This window comes from Vipera berus (assembly GCF_964194415.1).
Source record: "Vipera berus genome assembly, chromosome: Z".
NCBI classification, from domain to species: Eukaryota; Metazoa; Chordata; class Lepidosauria; order Squamata; family Viperidae; genus Vipera; species Vipera berus.
Window position 1 is genome coordinate 96,151,754 of NC_138205.1, and position 20,245 is coordinate 96,171,998.

General features: G+C 42.2%; 1 protein-coding gene across 1 annotated transcript in view; it reads right to left on the reverse strand.

Moving 5' to 3' along the window:
- LOC308678154 (histone deacetylase 9-like) overlaps window positions 1-19,536 on the reverse strand; it is a gene marked incomplete at both ends in the record, with an annotated part of 98,138 nt that extends 78,602 nt beyond the window's left edge. The window contains one exon of the mRNA XM_081345094.1: window positions 19,431-19,536. Coding sequence (XP_081201220.1) covers window positions 19,431-19,536 — 106 coding nt within the window. The remainder of the gene's footprint in view (window positions 1-19,430) is intronic.
- Between the last annotated feature and the right edge of the window lie 709 nt (window positions 19,537-20,245).

A 20,245-nucleotide genomic window follows, 5' to 3' on the forward strand; every position in this document is an offset into this window, starting at 1 on the left:
GTGCTACACTCAATTTGCCAGCAAATTTGGAAAACTCAACAGTGGCCACAGGATTGGAAAAGATCAGTTTACATTCTAATTCCAAAGAAAGGCAGTGCCAAAGAATGTTCAAACTATCGCACCATTGCACTCATTTCTCATTCTAGTAAAGTTATGCTTAAAATCCTACAAGCTAGACTCCAGCAGTATGTGGATCGAGAACTACCAGAAGTACAGGCAGGATTTCGAAGAAGCAGAGGAACTAGAGATCAAATTGCCAACATACACTGGATCATGGAGAAAGCTAGAGAGTTCCAGAAAAACATCTACTTCTGCTTCATTGACTATGCTAAAGTCTTTGATTGTGTGGATCATAACAAACTGTGGCAAGTTCTTAAAGAAATGGGCATACCAGACCATCTTATTTGTCTCTTGAGAAACCTATATGTGGGCCAAGAAGCAACAGTAAGAACTGGACACGGAACCACTGATTGGTTCAAAATTGGGAAAGGAGTCTGGCAAGGCTGTGTACTGTCACTCTGCCTCTTTAACTTATATGCAGAGCACATCATGAGAAAGGCAGGGCTAGATGAATCAAAAGTTGGAATTAAGATTGCTGGAAGAAATATCAACAACCTAAGATATGCAGATGATACCACTCTAAGGCAGAAAGCGAAGAAGAACTAAAGAGCCTCGTGCTGCGGGTGAAGAAGGAGAGTGCAAAACTTGGGTTGAAGCTTAACATTAAGAAAACCAAGATCATGGCATCTGGCCCTCTCAATTCCTGGCAAATAGATGGGAAAGAAATGGAGGTAGCGACAGATTTTATTTTGCTCTTTAGAAGGCCAGATCCTGAAGCTAAAACTCAAATACTTTGGCCACCTAATGAGAAGGAAAGACTTACTGGAGAAGAGCCTAATGCTGGGAAAGATTGAGGGCAAGAGAAGAAGGAGACGACAGAGAATGAGGTCGCTGGATGGAGTCACAGAAGCGGCAGGCGTGAGCTTAAATGGACTCCAGAAGATCGTAGAGGACAGGAAGGCCTGGAGGAACGTTGTCCATAGGATCACGATGGGTCGGACACGACTTCGCAGCTAACAACAACAAATCCTATTATGTCCCAAAGGTCATAGTCTGCTTCCCTGGGGCTGTGGCTAATGACTCTTAGATTTTGGTGTTGATTCTAGGGATCTTTCTTCCTAATCCCAGTTTCCTGATTCCAGTCTTTCTGACAAGATTATCTACATCTGTGATTTTAAAAACTTGGTTTCTATTTGGGACAGAGACACTTGGGGGCAGGGTTGGTTTCTTCTTTTAAAATCCTTTACGGAAATATCTTCTGCCCTTTTAATATTTCCTTCTCTGGGGGGACTACTACTACTACTACTAAAAAGAGTGATTGTATATATAAAAGATATCTTAATCAGGCCCTGAAGACCAACTGAGAAGAGAGAGGAAGGTTGAGATGGGAAGAGCAAACAGATTTGAAATGGAATGTGTGAAGTTTGCATGGGAATAGACAAGCAAAATAAGATTAACAATACGATTAAGATGATTTTTTAACAAAGTTTCTATAATGACACTGAAATCAGATTCTGCTGGCATAGCAGTTGTTGATTAAAGCATGTTGATGCTGATCTTTGGAAGGTGTAAAATCTGTGTAGGTTCAGAGGGTCTTTGGACCCACTTTTGTGCAGTGATTCAGTGCAGCAGGTGCTGGTAGGTGTTTGTGAGGCATGGAGCTTCTGGAATGGCCTCCTGGGTAACCAGGCTGGAAAACTTGCTCAGGAGTTAACATTCAATTCAGGCATGGGCTGAGCTGCTTGGCTTTTGGACTATAGAATGAGTTGATGGGGATAAGTGGCAGATCAGCAGATGTGAAGCACTGTGTTAAGGTACCACCACTTGGCTGATGATTTGGCAGTATGACTAACTGGAATAGTTTCTCCATTTCCAACTGAGAGATGGGGACGATAATGACCCAGGGATGCTAACCATCAGTGCACTGTACAATGCAAGCACCCAGGTAATGGTGCTAAAGAAGTTATGGAAGCAGACTGTGGATATACTGGAAGGCTGGATTGTGTTTTCCAAATGCTGCAAGGTTTATCTTGCTGAACCATTTTATTTCTTCTACACTGAGTTGTGTCCTGATTTCTCCATCTGCCAGCAGGTCCAGATTTGTCCATTTTTTGTTCTGAAGAACTGATGAAAAAACAACTAGATTTAATGAAAGAGGATTTTGATGAAGGCTCAGAAAAGGCTGATATTAGCCATGGAATAGATGTCTGTTGCCCCCTTGGGACAGGATTGTAAAATCCAGTTGATAACTCTCAACTCAATTGGGTTTGATGTTATTATACCAATCTCCCTGATATATACAATTTCTAATCTGCTTGATGCTGTGACTGAAATGGTGCTGGAATTTCTAAAATTTATGATAATTAGAAATTTTAATCTGCTTTTTCTGGCCATTGGTTCAGAGGTCGCTTGTTAACAACAACAACAACGAGTTGGAAGGGACCTTGGAGGTCTTCTAATCCAAACCCTTGCTCAGGCAGGAACCCCTATACCATTTCAGACAAATGATTGTCCAGTTTCTTCTTAAAAACTTTCAGTGTTGAAGCATTCACACGTTCTGGAGACTGGTTGTTCCACTGATAAATTGTTCTAACTGTCAGGGATTTTCTCCTTATTTATTTATTTATTTATTTATTTTATTAGATTTATATACCGCCCTTTCCCGAAGGACTCAGGGCGGTTTACAGGGTATTTTAAAATCAAACCAATACAAAATACAAAAGTTAAAAAACAATTAAAAAGATTAAATTATCCCTAAAAATAAAAACCCCAGTTAAAAATTCTCAGCCTGGGCCGGACAGCTCAAAGAGCCAGGTCTTTAGTTCTAGGTTGCTTCTCTCCTTGATTAGTTTTCATCATTTGCTTCTTGCCCTACCTTCAGGTGCTTTGGAGAAAAGCTTGACTCTCTTCTTTGTGGCAACTTGTGAGATATTGGAACACTGCTATGATGTCACCCCTAGTCCTTCTCTTCATTAAAAACCTACCAGTAAACGTCCTTTATATGTTTTAGCTTCCAGTCCTCTGATCATCTTTATTCTTCTCTCTGTATTCTTTCTGGAGTCTCAACATATTTTCTACATTGTGGTGACCAAAACTGGATGCAGTATTCCAAGTGTGGCCTTACCCAGGCATTATAAAGTTGTATTAACACTTCATGTGATCTCGATTCTATACTGCTGTTAATGCAGCCTAGCACCATGTTGGCTTTTTTGATAGCTGCAACACACCACTGGATCATATTTAAGTGATTGTCCATCAGGATTCCAAGATCCCTCTCACAGTTACTACTATTGAGCTACTATTAAGTTAATGGTTACTATTAATATGGACTCAATAGAAGTGGTCATACATTATACTTTTTTTCTCTCTCAGCATTGATGATAAAATTTGGAGTTGGGGAAATATTATTGGTCCCTTGTAATAGTCAATTCATTCTCTGCTCATTTTAAAAGATTTCTATACAGCTGTTCACTAATGAGGGGGAAAAGGAGATATTTGATTGGCCAACCCAGTACCAACATACAAGATTGGGTTTAAAAAGAAATTTGGAATTGTTTCTGATGCTCTGATGAATGGTTCAACTGAGGTCTTAGTTGGCACTTCAAACAAGGGGACAGTCTTGTCCTCAAATCACATCATGCCTATATGGATTATTTGTTTACATTTACAGAAAACTCCTTGAGACAAGATGATGATGATGATGACGATGACGACAATAATAGTAATAGTAATAATAATAATAATAATAATAATAATAATAATAATAATAATAATAATACCCCCAGTGAGGCACTACCTTGACGTGGTTGTGGGGCTTGTGTACTCTGAGGAAGATGAGAGCTATGCCAGAGGTTCAACCATACTGGACAGCTCTCATCAGAGGAGTCAGACAAAGAGTGTCTCTCCCATAAAAAATATCATGAGATGTAAATTTCAGAATACCAGTTCGGAGGTCGCCTGAGTTAACAAGGTCCACGCTAGATGTTGGAGTTCCTGGATATCTGGTGAAAAATGGATTACAGGCTCAGGACTTTGGCTGAGCAACCAGGGCCAGCAGCTGTAGAACTACTGGAATAAAAGGTGTTTACCCATCGCAAATACACAGTGATTGAAAACAAAGAAATAATGATCTGTTATTACAGATCAAGTCCAACAAGAAGAGGATATCTAAAACGAATGCACCAGTTCTAGAAAGAACAACATCCAGAATCAGAAATAACCGAACAAAGACTAGCAAATCAATGCCGATTTATAATACGAAATAAAGTATTCACAGAAACAGAATTGGACGAACTGGAAAGGTTTACCCAGGGCAAAAAAAATCAAAGCCTTGCCAGAAGTAATTCAGAATGTAGAGGTGCACCAGCGGGAGTTGGCAGTGAAGAAATCCAGCAGAGATATACAACTGTTCTCATTTGGAAACCAGACACCTCTTTCTCAGGAAGAACAAAGCACTCTAAACTAAAGAAATAAAAGAATTGAAACAAAGAATAACTTAGTATCTAGAACAGCACAAAAACAACAGAATAAGGCTGCCTGCATTGAAGCTTGTTCCAAAGAAACAGCTAGCTCAAGCATTAAAAGATGCAAATGCTGCAATATCAAGTATAAGCACCAATTCACTGCAAGAAACAAATCAACTAATGTACAGCACAGCTGCAGTTATAACTGAATACCTGGGATGCAAAATCAACAAAGAAGAAAAACAAACAAACAGTGCACCACAAAAATGGAAGGTTAGACTAGAAAATAAGATCAGCAAGTTAAGATCACATGCAAGCAAGCTAGAACAGATGAAAGAAAAGAAGCTGAAGAACAAGAAGACCAAAGAATACCTAATCAAGAAATACCACTTAGAAACAAGGAAGATCAAGGAAGCACTGGAAATAGTAAAGCAGCAAATAACAGCTATAGCCAGGAAAATCAGTAGATACGAAGCTCAAATTGCAAATTATAGGCAGAACCTTCCAATTTCAATCCAATCAGAAACATTTCTACCAATCCATCAGTGGAGAAACTGTAATGAATCAGTCAGTACCAGACAAGGAAGAAACAGTACAGTTCTGGAAGCAGATATGGGATAACCCAAAGAAACACAACAAGGATGCGGATGCAAATAAAACAGAAGTTGAAATGAAAGAACTAGTAATAACAACAAAAATGGTAGAAAAAAAAGCAAGGAAGATCAAAAATTGGTCAGCACCAAGTGAAGATGAACTGCATGGGTTTTGGTTGAAACATCTAAATGTTATATACCCACTCATTGCCAAGCAGTTCAACAATATACTACAAGGAGGAGAAATTGAAAAGTGGCTAACAACTGGGAAAACCTACCTAACAATGAAAAATCCAGCAGAAGGGGCAACACCAGGCAACTACAGGCCAATTACCTGTTTACTAACAACTTTCAAATTGCTAACTGGTGTGGTAGCTGATGCAGTACAACAGCATCTAGTTGAAAACAATCTCTTTCCACCCGAACAGAAAGGAAACTGCCCCAAAAGCAAGAGGAACAAAAGATCAACTCCTAATAGAAAAAATGATCTTGGAAAACTGTAAGAAAATGAAGACCAACCTGAATGTGGCATGGATTGACTACAAAAAGGCATTTGACTCTCTGCCACATGACTGGGTAATCAAGTGCCTAGAAATAACAGGAGTCAGTAGAAACATCAGAAAATTTGTGCAAAGATCAATGGCACAATGGAAGACACAGTTGCAGGTCAATGGTGAAAGACTGGGAGAGGTTAATATCAAGAGAGGAATATTTCAAGGAGATTCATTATCTCCACTACTATTTGTTATTGCACTGTTTCCTCTGTCAACAATACTGAATAACTCAGGACATGGCTATCAAACATCAAAAGATTAGAAAAAGATTAGAGGTGAATACATCAAGAGAGTGAAGAAGATCTTAAAGTCCAAAATACCCTGAAGGCAATCAACACCTGGGCAATTCCAGTCATTAGATACACAGCTGGAATAGTGGACTGGACTCAAGCAGAACTAAAAGCAATGAATAGGAAGACCAGAAAAATAATGACAATGAATCATGCCCTTCATCCATGCAGTTACATTGACAGACTCTATCTACCAAGGCAAATATGTGGACATGGAATGCTGCAAGTACATCAGATGGCTGAAGAAGAAAAAATGGCTTTGGAAAAGTATCTGAAGTACAATGATGAAGATGCACTGAAATTAGTATATGAGGAAGGCTTACTGACTACTGGAGAGACCAAACTGGCCTACAAGAAAGACCAAATGAAGAACAGAATAGAGGCATGGGAAGACAAAGCACTACATGGCCAGTACATTAAAAAAAATAGCTGGGAAAGCAGATAATAACAAGACCTCGCAATGGCTATATTATATACTGGGTTCTGTGCTTGATTGAACAGATGAGGCGAGTGAGTTCAGCAAGAGTCATTCTTTATTTGCTTACAGGAACTGAACTGAGAAACAGGGCTGCGAATGCAGCTATTTATACCCTGGCCCCTAGGTGGCGGCCAATAGGTTTAAAGCGGCCAATAGGTTTAAAGCAACCTAAGGTAAAGGTTCCCCCGCACATATGTGCTAGTCGTTTCCGACTCTAGGGGCCGGTGCTCATCTCCGTTTCAAAGCCGAAAAGCCAGTGCTTGTCCGAGGACGTCTCCGTGGTCATGTGGCCGGCATGACTAGACACCAAAGGCGCATGGAGCACTGTTACCTTCCCACCGTCGTGGTCCCTATTTTTCTACTTGCATTTTTACGTGCTTTCGAACTGCTAGGTTGGCAGAAGCTGGGACAGGTGCTCACTCTGTTACGCGGCACTCGAGATTCGACCCGCCAAACTGCTGACCTTCTGATTGACAAGCTCAGCGTCCTAACCCACTGAGCCACCGCGTCCCTTTAAAGCAACCTATTGCCACCCTAAAAGCAGCCAATGGCGGCGCTGGAGATGAGTTGTCTGAGGAGCTGGGAGCCGTTAGCCAGCTTCCCTGCTTAAGCAACCTTCCAGCAATTAACCCCACATGATACTGTTTGGTAAGACAAAGCCCAATACATTATACCCCTCCCCTCTAGAATGTACACACATTATAGTAACAAAAGGAATGATTAGAGCAATTACATAGTTAACAGAGATACAACAGTAGTATGCAAAAGTACACGTTGTTCCGTATTTTGCTAATACAGAGGGTCTCCTGGCTAGCAGCAATTCAATGACACATACAACATTATAGCTCAGTTATTTTGGAACAAAATCTTGTAAATACACAGGAGGCTTGCGAACCCTCGTGGAATGACTGGGAGAGCCGGGCATTTCCCGGTCTACCAGCTTTCCCGCCGGGCTGGGTAGACCAGGGTCCAAGTGAGTCTGGCTGACTCAGAATTCTCTGGCTGGCCATTCCAGGTCGGCCCACCGCAGGCTCTAATCCTTCCACAGAGTTAGCACAGCAGCTGCAGTGTTTGTTCAGCTTGCCCATTACTAGATGGATGAAAAGGAGCCGATGTTGCATGCCTAATGAGGTTTGCCTTCAGGAAAGCCTGAAATTCTGCAACAGTGAATTGGGCCCCATTATCGGACACAACGATGTCCGGTAGCCCGTGCATTGCAAAGAGTTTCCTAAGCACCTGGATGGTCCTAGCAGTAGTCATATTCGCGATTGGTATAATTTCCAGCCATTTAGAGTGGCTGTCGACCACTATAAGAAATAGCTGTCCCTGAAAGGGCCCAGCGAAGTCTATATGAATCCTCGACCAGGGTGTGTGTGTCTCCTCCCATCTATGAACAAGAGTGTGTGGCATTTCAGGCCTAGTCTGCTGACACATGTAACAAACATGTACTTGAGCTTCAATGGCTTTATCTAATCCTGGCCATCATAAATAGCTTTGTGCCAAAGCTTTCATGCAAACAATACCCGGGTGACCTTCATGAAGCGATTGCAATACCCTGTTCCTCAATGAGGTGGGAACAATGACCCTGTTCCTCCATAGAATACAACCCTTATGAGCTGAGAGCTCATGTCTCCGTGTGAAGTAGCTTTGGAATTCAGGTCCAGGGCTTTTTGTCTAGCCACCCCGTGTGCACCCAAGATAGCACTCTGCCTAAAATCTTGTCTGCCTCCGTTTCTGCGGCTATGTCTCCTGCGTGGAGGGGAAACACTGGCAAGTCCTGAATGGACAAAACGTGGGCCGATGGGGCCGGATTTGGCTCAATTTGAGGCAGTGGAAGCCTGCTCAGGCCATCTGCATGGCCCATATCCTCGTTGGGTTTGTGAATTATCTTAAAGCTGTATGCCGATAAAAAAATGGACCATCTTAACATTCTAGGGGATAAGATGTGGGGTGTCTGTCAGTCTGTAGTGAACAATCCCAATAGCAGGTTATGGTCTGTAAAGACCGTGAAGACCCTGCCATACAAGTAGTCATGGAATATTTTTACTCCAGCTACTATGGCCAATGCCTCTTTATCAATTTGTGCGTAATTACACTCTGCGGAGGACAGTGTACTGGAATAGAAAGCAATTGGGGTTTGAGTCCCATCGCTCTCCAAGTGGCTTAGAACAGCCCCCACCCCATATGGGGATGCGTCACACGCAAGGCACACCGGCATCGACTCTTTAAAATGAGCGATCATAGAACTGGCAGACAGTAGGGCCTTCAATGCCTTAAAGCTGCTTTCATGAACATTGGTCCATTTCCAAGCAGTATTTTTATCCAGCTCTGCCACTGCGGCCTTGTTAGGAAGGAACACATGGTAAAAATTTAGGAGGCCTAGGAATGCCTGAAGCTCTCCCTTTGTTTTGGGGCTGGGTGCCATCTGAATGGCTTTCAATTTCAACTCAGCAGGGTGGATGCCATCGGCATTGATACGGAAAGCCAAGAACTCAGTTGAAGGGACTCCAATGCTACACTTGTTTTTCTTAAGTTTAAGGCCCGCTTTGTGAAGTCGTTGAAGGACGGCTCAGAGCTTCCATGCAAGCACCTCAGTGGACTCACTGGCGATGAGCACATCGTTGAAATAGGGGCAAACCCCCAGAATGCCCTTGAGCGTGCGCTCCATTATGCCTTGAAAAATGCCAGGGGTTACGTTAACCCAGAATTGCAGGCATTTTACTTTAAAAGCCCCCCTGTGGGTTACAATAGTCTGTGCCACGGCTGTGGCCTCATCCACAGAAAGCTGTCGGTAGACCTGAGCCAAATCTAATTTTGCAAAAATTGTACCACCTTGCAAGGATGCCACGATGTGGCTTACTACTGGTACCGGGTACACATGCTGTTTGAGTGCACAATTAATTGTGCATTTGTAATTAGCACAGATTCTGACCTCCCCATTGGCTTTTAGTGGCATGACGATTGGGGTCTCCCATTCACCCCCATCTACAGGCTGAAGTACCCCCTGTTCTATGAGTTTATGTAACTCAGCATCTATCTTGTGTTTAAGAGCAAATGGCACTCTATGAGGTTTAATCCTGACCGGTACTACAGTAGGATCTAGTTTAAATGTTATTAGCGGGCCCATGTACGTTCCCAGACCTGAGTCAAACACATCTGCGAATTCCTCGCATACTGTCGCTAGACTCGTGACTTCCATCCGGTTGATTCCAGTTACTTGGATACCTAGTGCATCAAACCAATCGAGCCCGATCAGGCTCGTTCGTTGACCCCCTACTACGACAACATCCAGGTGCCCAGAAAACCCCTTAAATTTGACGGTCAGTGTGGCCTCACCTTTGACTGTGACTCTGGCATTCTGGAAGTCGGTCAGTATAATGTCAGATGGCCTAAGCTTGGCCCATCTCCTGCTGTGATTGCAGATGAAATTAAATGTCTCAAGTGATATAATGGAGACGGCTGAGCCCATGTCCACTCCATCTTGCAAGGGACCCCTTGGAGCTCCACCTGAAGTCTAAACTTCGGTTTAATAGGACGGCGAGCTCCCGTGTGGCAAATGCTTCTGCTATACTGCCCCAGGGCCCTGGTACCTCTCCTAATCAGAATGTCCAACTGGCCATTCGATTGCAGGTCCTCCTGGCGACCTCTGCAGAGGGACGCGATGTGGCAGGTCTTCCCGCAGGCCCGGCATGTGGCTGTCCGGAACCTACAGTCCATATGTTGATGGCGGCCACCACATCCTGGGCACCTAAGGAAGGGTTTGTAAGTTGCCCCTTGTTGCTTGTCGCTGTGACACTGTTGGTCATTGTGCCTATGAAGCTTGTCAACTTCCGTGTTGTCTTCAGGGTCTTCCATGTGTTCTGCGTCCTCGTGGTGGACAGCTTCCTTGTGCTGTGCTGTTTTGGTGGGTCGCATGGCTCGTACAGCCCTGCCGGTGGCTTTGTCTGCCATGATCTCTGTCTGGGAATGACAGGGTCTATTTGGTGAAGAATTTTTCCTGTAACTCTCGAATCCGGAGGCTGCAGATGAGCCGGTCCCAAAGCTTCTCCTCTATTTCGGAGAACTGACATAGGCATGTGGCCTGCCGCAATGAATTCAGATGCTGTTTCACTTTGCTGCTGTACCCTCTGTTCGAATGCATGGCACCAAACGATTACCAAAAGCTTGGGCTGGAAATGGTCACTGAGCCGTTTCTTCAAGTCCGTGAATGTTACGGACTCCAATGGCATCGGCGCAAACAAGTTCTCCACGATGACGAATGTGGCTGGGCCACAAACACACAGGAGCATAGCAGCCTTCAGGCCGTCCTCGGCAACTTGATTGGGAGATAGTTTTCGACCACAAAGACCATTTTTCAGGATGAGCTATATCAAATTCTTCCAGCTTTCTGACCTTCACCATTTCTGTTGGTCTTCGCGGCTGGGGCTCATCGTCTTCTTAACCTGTTCCTCCGTATGCCCAGGAACTGGTCCTCTGGGCGCATGGTCACTAGCATGGCTGTGCTAAACTGACCATAGGGGGGAGGGAATTGCTTTTTCCCACCAGGCGTGTTCCGGTCTCTCTCCTAGTGACTCTCAGCTCTGTTGGAGGAGCAGGATCCCATCCTCATCGCCAGTGTTATATACTGGGTTCTGTGCTTGATTGAAGAGACGAGGCGAGTGAGTTCAGCAAGAATCATTCTTTATTTGCTTACAGGAACTGAACTGAGAAACAGGGCTGCGAATGCAGCTATTTATACTCTGGCCCCTAGGTAGCGGCCAATAGGTTTAAAGCAATCTATTGCGACTCTAGAAGCAGCCAATGGTGGCACCGGAGACGGGTTGTCTGAGGAGCTGGGAGCTGTTAGCCAGCTTCCCTGCTTAAGCAACCTTGCAGCAATTAACCCCATGTTATACTCTTTGGTAAGACAAAGCCCAATACATTACAGGCTAAGAGCAGGAAAGTTGAAGAAAGAGACCGAGGGACTAATTCTGGCTGCACAAGACCATGCCTTAAGGACAAATGCATGTTGTATCGTCGGGTGCTGGTTGGGCGTGGCCGCAGTGGTAATGGCAGACTGGGTGGGACTAAAAAGTTCAATTAATCAATTCCAACTTTGCGAGATCTTTTTTTTCCTGTGAGATGTTGAAATTGATTGATTGAACTTATTTTTTTGGTCACAGCGGCGGAAACCGAAAAAGTTTTATAAAACCCAGCTGAAGGCCTACTAGGACTGGGGCGATGGCATGCATGCCCACAGAGAGGGCTCTGCGTGCCACCTGTTGCACCATGCCATAGGTTCGCCACGACGGATCTAGAGATTCACTGGAAGAAAACAAAAAGCAAGCACACCTGAGCATAGTAAAAGGTCTATATTAAAGATTACATTGTGATTAGAGTAGCAACTTATAATTATTTTTATATTCTTATCACATTTACAGATAGACTGTCACTTGGATATCTCTGACTTGGAATCTGGATATACAGATTCACTGGAGTTCAGTGAGACACAGTCTAGCAAAGACATGTCAAACACAAGGCTTGTGGGCCAGATCTGGCCCACGTGGCTGCTCTGCAGACAGCGAGGGACCAGCCCCCTCTATCCTGGTCCTAGCCAAGCCCGGCTGTGCACTGATTTACAACTTTGTGGCAGCTATCTGGGTTGGAATACAGTCAACCTTAGATCTGTGGGGCCACCCTGGAGACAGTGAGGGACTACCCTTGGCCCCACACCTTGAGTGCACACACAGGAGGCAGCAACCATACAGGAGCTGGTGTCCTAGGTGAAAGGGAAGATCAGAACAAGGTCAGCCTGTGGGGACTGTGCCAGCCCCTATGCACTCACTGCCTCCTCTGCACATGCCCAGGGGCAAAGCCAAGGTTGTGGGGGAAACCCCTCGCTGTCTCCAGGGCAGTCCCACAGGCCGGATATAAGGCTGACTGTATTCTGGCCCAAATGGCTGCCACAAACTCGTAGATCAGTGCCATGTCCACCACCAGCATCCCCATGCCCCACTTGCCAGCCTGGTCTCCCAGGCCATGAGCGCTTCCCTTTCACTGGTACCATCACTGCCCCCACATGGCAAAGCCACAGCCACTGGCTACATGGCCACTGGCAGTACTGCCAACCTCTCCTCCCCCTCGTCCCTTCCTGGGTGTAGAAGAAGGGAGAGAGGGAGGGAGAAGGAAGGATCTGGGAATGACGAGGGAGGCAGGTAAGGAGGGAGGAAAACAAGAAGGAGATGGGGAAAAATTCCAATTCCATCTTCTTGAGTACAGGTTCTCCACAGGGCTGTGTCCTGAGTCTGCTACTGTTAACCTTGATGACCCACGACTGCTGTGCCTAATCTGCTACAAATCATATTGTGAAGTAAGCAGATTACATGGCAGTAGTGGGTCTTATCCAGGATGACAATGAAGATGCTTATAGGGAAGAGGTGAAAGCTCTGGTGGACTGGTGCAATAAAAGCAACCTGGTTATAAATGTTGATAAAACACAGGAGATCATTGTAGATTTCAGAAAGAGCTGGCATAGTCATACTCCACTCAGTATCAAGGATGCAGCTGTAGAGGTAGTCAACACTATTAAATATCTAGGGGTGCAAATACCTAACAATCTGAATTGGTCTCTCCACACGTCATCTTTAGTGAAGCGTGCAAATCAGTGTCTGCATTTCCTGCATCAGATGAGGACAGCACATCTTTTTCCTTCTGTCCTCACCACTTTTTACAGAGATACGATTGAAAGCATTTTAACAACTGCATCACTGTCTAGTTTGGTGGCAGCAATGCTTCAGATGGAAAGTCCATACAGAGAATGGTAAGGACAGCTGAGAAGATCATAGGAAGCTCGCTCCCTGGTATTCAGGATGCTGCTTATAAGCACTATGTGCTTAGAGCTCAAAGCATTGTTAGAGAACCCACACATCCACTTTACAGTCTGTTTCTGTTGCTCCTCTCTGGGAGGAGGTTTTGAAGTATTTCTAGCAGGACTACCTGATTCTGTAATAGCTTTGTTCCCTATGCCATCCATCTGGTAAACTCCCAAAATTTGTTTTTCTTGCCTTGTACATGTATACATAACCCGAAGTACACTGTTGTTTCTCTGTGTCATATAATAAATGTAGGTATATGCATAATTCTGTATTTATTTATTTATTTATTAGTGTCATATTTATGTAGTATATATATATTGGAGGTGGTGACCCTTTGAGAGCTGAATGCAACAAAATTTCATTTTAATGTATGCCGATTAGTGTACATTCAAAGTGACAATAAAGTTATTTCTATTCTATTCTATTCTATTCTATTCTATTCTATTCTATTCTATTCTATTCTATTCTATTCTATTCTATTCTATTCTATTCTATTCTATTCTATTCTATTCTATTCCATTCCATTCCATGGGAAGGGAAGGAGAAGCAGGGAAGGAAGGGAGGGAGGGAAGAAGGGGAGAAGGAAGGAAGGAGATGGGAATGAAAAGGATGGAGGCAGGAAAGAAGGGAGGAGGAAAGGGGAAAGGGAAGAGATGGGAATGAGAAGGAGGGAGGCAGGGAAGGAGGGAGGAAAGAAATGGGAATAAGAAGGAAGGAGACAGGGAGGAAGGAAGGAAGAGAAGGAGGGAGATTGGAATGAGAGGGGGGGAGGGTCTGAGGGAAGTCCTACCTTAGGACTTGGCCACCTGCTGCCCTTTCAACATCCCCTTGCCCACCACTCCTCGTCTCTCCTGGTGGTCTCCCATCCTATCACTATTACAAAACCTCACACAAAGCAGAGTGGGCCTCCCTCTGATCCATGCACTTTGCCCTCCCATACCCACCATGAGCAACTTGGCCAAGGAGAGCAAGCACAGCAGCAACAGCCTCAGGGAGGAAGTAAGGGCAGCCGGGTGTCCCCTCGGGGAAGATGGGCTGGACTAGGCTGCAGGGCCCCAGGAGCTCAAGGGCTGGGCTGGCACTTGCCCTATGCTGCCCACGGCTTCGGGCAGCCCACACCACTATCCAGAGTTGTCTGTGTGGCCTGAGAGGAACGATGAGGCTCCTCTGGTGGACTAAGTTTTGGCATTTACCCCGGTCTTGCCTTTCTCTGCTGGAGATCTTCAGATCCCACTTTCCAGCCTGACCTCTGCCCCCCCTGCAGGAGGCAGAGGACAACACTGCTGCATGTGGAAGTGTGGAGGAGAAAATATGCAGGAAGCAGTTTCCTCTGAGTTCAACTTCTGCCTTGTCAGAACTCTGGCAAGGAGGGGGTGGCAAGGAAGCTGCATGAGGGACGGCTGCTCTAACAAGCCAGCATCCTTACCATACACAATTGGAAATGAGGATTTCCTTTTGAGAACGGTCAATCATACCTGGACTTGGAGAGATAGCCCTCTTCTTCCTCTGTGGATAAAAGTTCCAAACTTGGAATGCGGTGTGTGTGCTTGTGCACAAGTGCTTGGCTGCCAGCAGTTTGAAAAGGCAAAGAGTTTGAGACAGCGAATTGTATCCACATTAAGTTAGCTGGCGTGAGTTGTTCCGTCCCGACCCAGCCATTCCAAGTCAGCTGCACCCAGTGAGGGGCATCGAGTCAGCCATACCCACCCAGCCACATTCATCTTGTCGCGGTGACCAATTTACTGGTCCCTTGCGGGCAACCATAATGCTGATGCAGCCCTCAATTAAATTGAGTTTGACACCCCTACTCTTGCATGCTTTTCTAGGAAGCATTTGAGTCCAAGAGTGTCTTTGCACAATTCCCTCTTGCCAATTATCTCACATAATCATTTATGCCTTGGTAACTTGAATTATTGCAATATACTCTACATGGGGCTGTTTTGAATAACATTTGAAGCTAAAATTTATTCAGAATCCAATGGCACAGCTAATGTGCTGCCCAAGTCCTCCCCCCCCCCGGGTAACTGAATCCAACTGAAAAATAAAAAGTCCAAGAAAGCAGTCCGTGATTCAAATGGGTCAGGATACACAGCAAAAGCACACAAGGCACGGAACTGGGCACATTGCTCCAGCAACACTCAAGTCCTCAAAGCAGTTTTAAGTAGGCAACACCAGTGCAGCTCTTCATGAAAGGTGAGGTTGCCTCCTCAAGAGTAATCTAACTGACTGGCATTGCACCAGTCACTTTGGATTAGGAGATGTGGACTTCATCTCCTCTTCATGCTAATAGGCAACAGCTGCTCCTTGTCCTTGCCTCCAGCCTCCTGGTGAACTTGCTGCCATTGTGGCTTGCCTTGCTCAGCCTCAGTCTGTCACTCATCAGATCAATGCAGCTGAGGCTCCTCTGTCAGGCTAGGACTTTCTAAGCCCCAATCCTGACCAACAGCTTTGCACTTTCCTCTGCCAACTCAAACTCACCCTCCTCCTCTGAACTCATGTCCAGAGAGGGGTGTGGGGACAGATCCATGACAGCTAGAGGATATTCCATAGCTTGACATGGTCAACAATAAAAGAACTACCTTAATCAATGAAGAGTATGTTGAGTTCATTCTGGTATTCTTTGGCTATCTCAATCAGCATGGATGATGTCTCTTGTTCTTTGGCCTTTTAAAATCAGGTTGAATATCTGGCATGTAGGGCTCTAATCTGCATTATTTTGTTATCATATAAATTGTACATTATTGTACAATAGTTTCATACTCTATTAAGTTTCCTATGTATGCTTAATGCTGTAAGCCACCTAAAGTTGATTTGAAACAAGATGGGTAGCAAATAAATTTAATGAATGAATGAATGATAAATAAATAAAATAATAAATAAATACATAGACTGAGTTCTTACATTGTTTGGCCAGATTTACTTCTAATCTGTTTGTCATAGTTTGATTAGAACCTTTGTTGATTCTTCTTCTTGCCACATTTTTATAAGTATCCCATCAATTCCTGTAAACTTCCATTTGATAAAAGTACTGATTGAATTTCATATTTTACCGATAGAGGTTCTTATATAAATAGGGAGTATTTTCAAAAGTATTTTTGTTATAGGAAAAGCAGTAATATATTCAAAAAGATATTTCTGGAGACATAACAACTTAAAGATGTATTATTAAGCAGTAATATATCTATATCTATTTTTAAATTCCAATGGAATCTGTTTAATGTGTAATAAAAGTGCCTGTTTGTATGCATGCGTGCATACTGTTATCTTTTATAATTTGTGGTAGATGATTTATATATACCAGGTTGTATCATATAAACAAAAGGGTATAAAGGTATTGCCTGGATCTTCTAAGTTCAGAAAGTGTTTAAGGGCCATAGGTTCCAAACCTCCGATTTAGATCAATCAATATACAGTATATAGCTTAGTAGTGTCTACACTAGTAATTACTAACCCTTTATTTTGCCACATTGCTTTACCATTCTGTGAATTGTAGCCCCAACATATATGAAAGCACTGAACTGGAGAGATTAATTAACACCAGTTAGTAGCAATTCCAAGGTTTTAAATATAAATCTTTTCTAGTTTTACCTGAAAACATTAACTTCATTCCTTTAACCATAATCTTTCTCCAAATGACACGAGTGTACCATTTTATAGATTAGCAAGGCATACTGAACTCAGCAGCTAAAATAAGGTTGATTGTGATAGAGTAATACACATTTAAATGAAACTTTCATGTAAAGAAAGCAGAGAAATATGGCTGCTTTTTCTCATTCTTTTTAGCCCTGAAATGTTCTGTATTGAGCTTACATTTACACAAATCTTAGTTGTGTGGGCATGCTTTAATACAAAGCATTAGGTTGCAAACATTCACCATATTTTCCTAAATATCCTGAAAGAGCCTATGTAGGATCCTATGACATTATAATTAATAACAGTTGTTAATTATTTAATTATTAATTAAAATAATTCAAAGCAGAGTTGAGTAAATATACATTGGCCATAGAGCCAGGTTGTTAACCATGCTAATGACTATGCTCAGGATTAAACAAATAGCTATATATCTGAACTAATTACAAACCCATTAAATTATTTACTATAAACATGACATCAAAGATAATCATGGAATCAAACATCCAAATAATATCTCATACTATTACTTTTGCTAAACCACTGCCTTTCCAGGATCTCTACTATAGATCTTTTTATTTTCCATGAATTCATTTCTTTATCCCATCAGCTAACTTTTCATCATTCTTCTGTTTAATAAATCCTTTAAAATATTTTATTCAAATGACTGTTAGAGATTTCATAAATGATTAATCTCTACTAATGTTTTAGAAAAGGAAAAATGTATTGACTATTAAAACATGTAATTGGAAGCCTGAAGTTTTAAATTTATTATAGCTCTATATGTATGAAAGATGCTTTTTCAAAAAGACAGCATGGACTTTCTTGTGGTTTTTTTCCTTTGAAAATGTTTCACCTCTCATCCAAGAAGCTTCTTCAGAACTTAAATTGTATTTTGGAAAAGGGACCTTTTGGACAACCATGATCTGAATTGTCAAGAATCCTTCTAGAGAGATACCTCTGTATAGATTATACCTGTTGATACTTTAATTATTAAGGCTGTGTATCTTTAAACTTTAAGATGGAATTTTATCAGATTCTGCTGGCCATATCTTTTGAGTTTAAGAAAATCATACCTGTCAAAAATCTTACTTCTGTACATCTGTATAGGAACTATAGAGTAAGCCTGTGCCTTCTAATTCAAAATTTGCATAGCTGGCTCAGGAATTCTGGGAGTTGAAGTCCACGAGTCATAAAAGAACCAAGGTTGCCTATCCCTGGTCTATGGCTATACATAATAGATTAACAGAGTATAAAATTAAATCATTCTCAAAAGCATAATTAAAGGGGAGGAGGTACAGGCATTCACAATTCCTATTGTTCTATTTTAATTTTTCTATAAAGGTATAATTCCATATGTTTTACCATATAAACCAGAAAAAGTAACAATATCAAATATCATACATTTAAATCATGTGGAGATCAATAGATGTACTGGAAATATAAATATCACAGTGTCAATCAATTTTTTTAATCTCAAAAATCTTTATAAATTATTTGCAGGTATGAGCAAATATTTCAAATGAAGAAGATGGAGAGAATTTAAAATGAACAAACTAGAGAAGTTAGGGTTAAAATAATCTCATTACGATTTTGGAAATACAGTACAACCTCTGCAACATGTGATATACCTAAGAACATTTATGTATTTATCTGTATTTTAAATGACTGGCAAACACATAAAATAATTCCTCCAAGATCACATTACCTTGATTTTTACAAAATATCTAAACAGAGAAGCCATAAAAGTTGATGGGGGAGGGGGAGGGGGGCTTCAATCATTTGGTAACTGCATCTTTAAAACACCTGTTTTTTAAACACTTGCATTGATTCATTGCCATCTAATTTTCACATTCAATTTTCCCAAATATGTTTCAAGTACTAGAAATGAACTCAAATGTAGTGCAAACCAAGGAACTTAAGTATAATCTTCCAAGACATCACTACAGAATAAAAAAATCATATCAGCAGAAATCATATGATTATTTTCCAGCAATAGTATGACAGTAGGAACATGCGTCCATGACATCAATAACTTGCACCTTTGAGTTGGTATTGCTGTCCTTTGGTAAAATCAAGTCTAAGAAGGATTTTAACAGATCTTCTCGTTGTAACATGGATATAACCCTCTTCAGCAAACCAATATCTTAAATTTGCAGCTAAGAACTCATTGATTTGGATAACTACCGGTAAGTGGATTTGGAGCACCTCAGCCTATGGGGCTTTCTTCTAAGCAGACAAGCTACTAGACAAGTTTATTATCATAACCTGTAATGGTTTCCCAAACCCACTATTAAAAAAAAACAAGAGAGAGAGGGGGGGGAGAGAGAGGGAGAGAGAGAGAGAGAGAGAACCTCTCCCCCAACCCCAACCCAAGAATCATTCCCAGAATGACATGACATTCAACCCACAAAATATTAGATTGGAAGGAATAGAACTAATAAGAAGCTGAACATAAAAGATGTTTCATATTTATATTTTATTGATAAATTACTCTGAATTTCCTACCTGAGCTGATCATGCTGTGCATTCTTTGCTGAGCCAAGAGCTCATCGCGTCTTGAAACTCCATCTGAGAAAAAAAACAATTCACTCTCATAAATTGTCTGCAGCATGTTCCAATCAGTCTGCAGTTCAGCTACATGAAAGATTCATCACCAATCGTTCAGAGATGTTGGAAACAAACCTTTCTCTGGGATTTAAGCAATATTCATAGTACAACTTGCCAAAATGAATATATATGAACTACTTTTATACAGACAGATTTCTAAGTTATCAATCCAGTTCCAATTATGATGAAATCCAGCTGTAAGACAATTCAATTTGTTACAGAAGAATAAAGTCTCTTTCTCTGTGTGCACGTATTTGTATGTATGTATATGTGTGCATGTGTGTGTTTGCATATGCAAATGAGAGAAAAATAAACGTTATTATGTACCTTAGTTGTGTTCTGCATTCAAAGAGCAGGTGGAAGGAAGAAAGATAATTTTTTCTTTCAATTTATTCTTAGGAATCAAATGAGAGAAACAAAGCCACTGAAATCCAAAAACTAGCAGGCATTTTCTAGGGATTATATTCCCTATGGAATTCAGTTTCAATTACTCTCAACCCTGGCACATGTCATTATTCCCGAGTCCAATGCTTCCCCTTCCTCTTCCTCCTCTTGTTCTGTCTTTGCCTTTCTGCCTGCTTCTCTTCCTCTCCTTGGCAAAATTGGCTGGAACTAGTGAGTGCTCATTTGCATACAGATCAACAACAGCAGGGCCCGCAGGCAACAGAAATAGAACAATGGCTGGTCTGAGCCAAAAATAGGTCAAGCGTGGC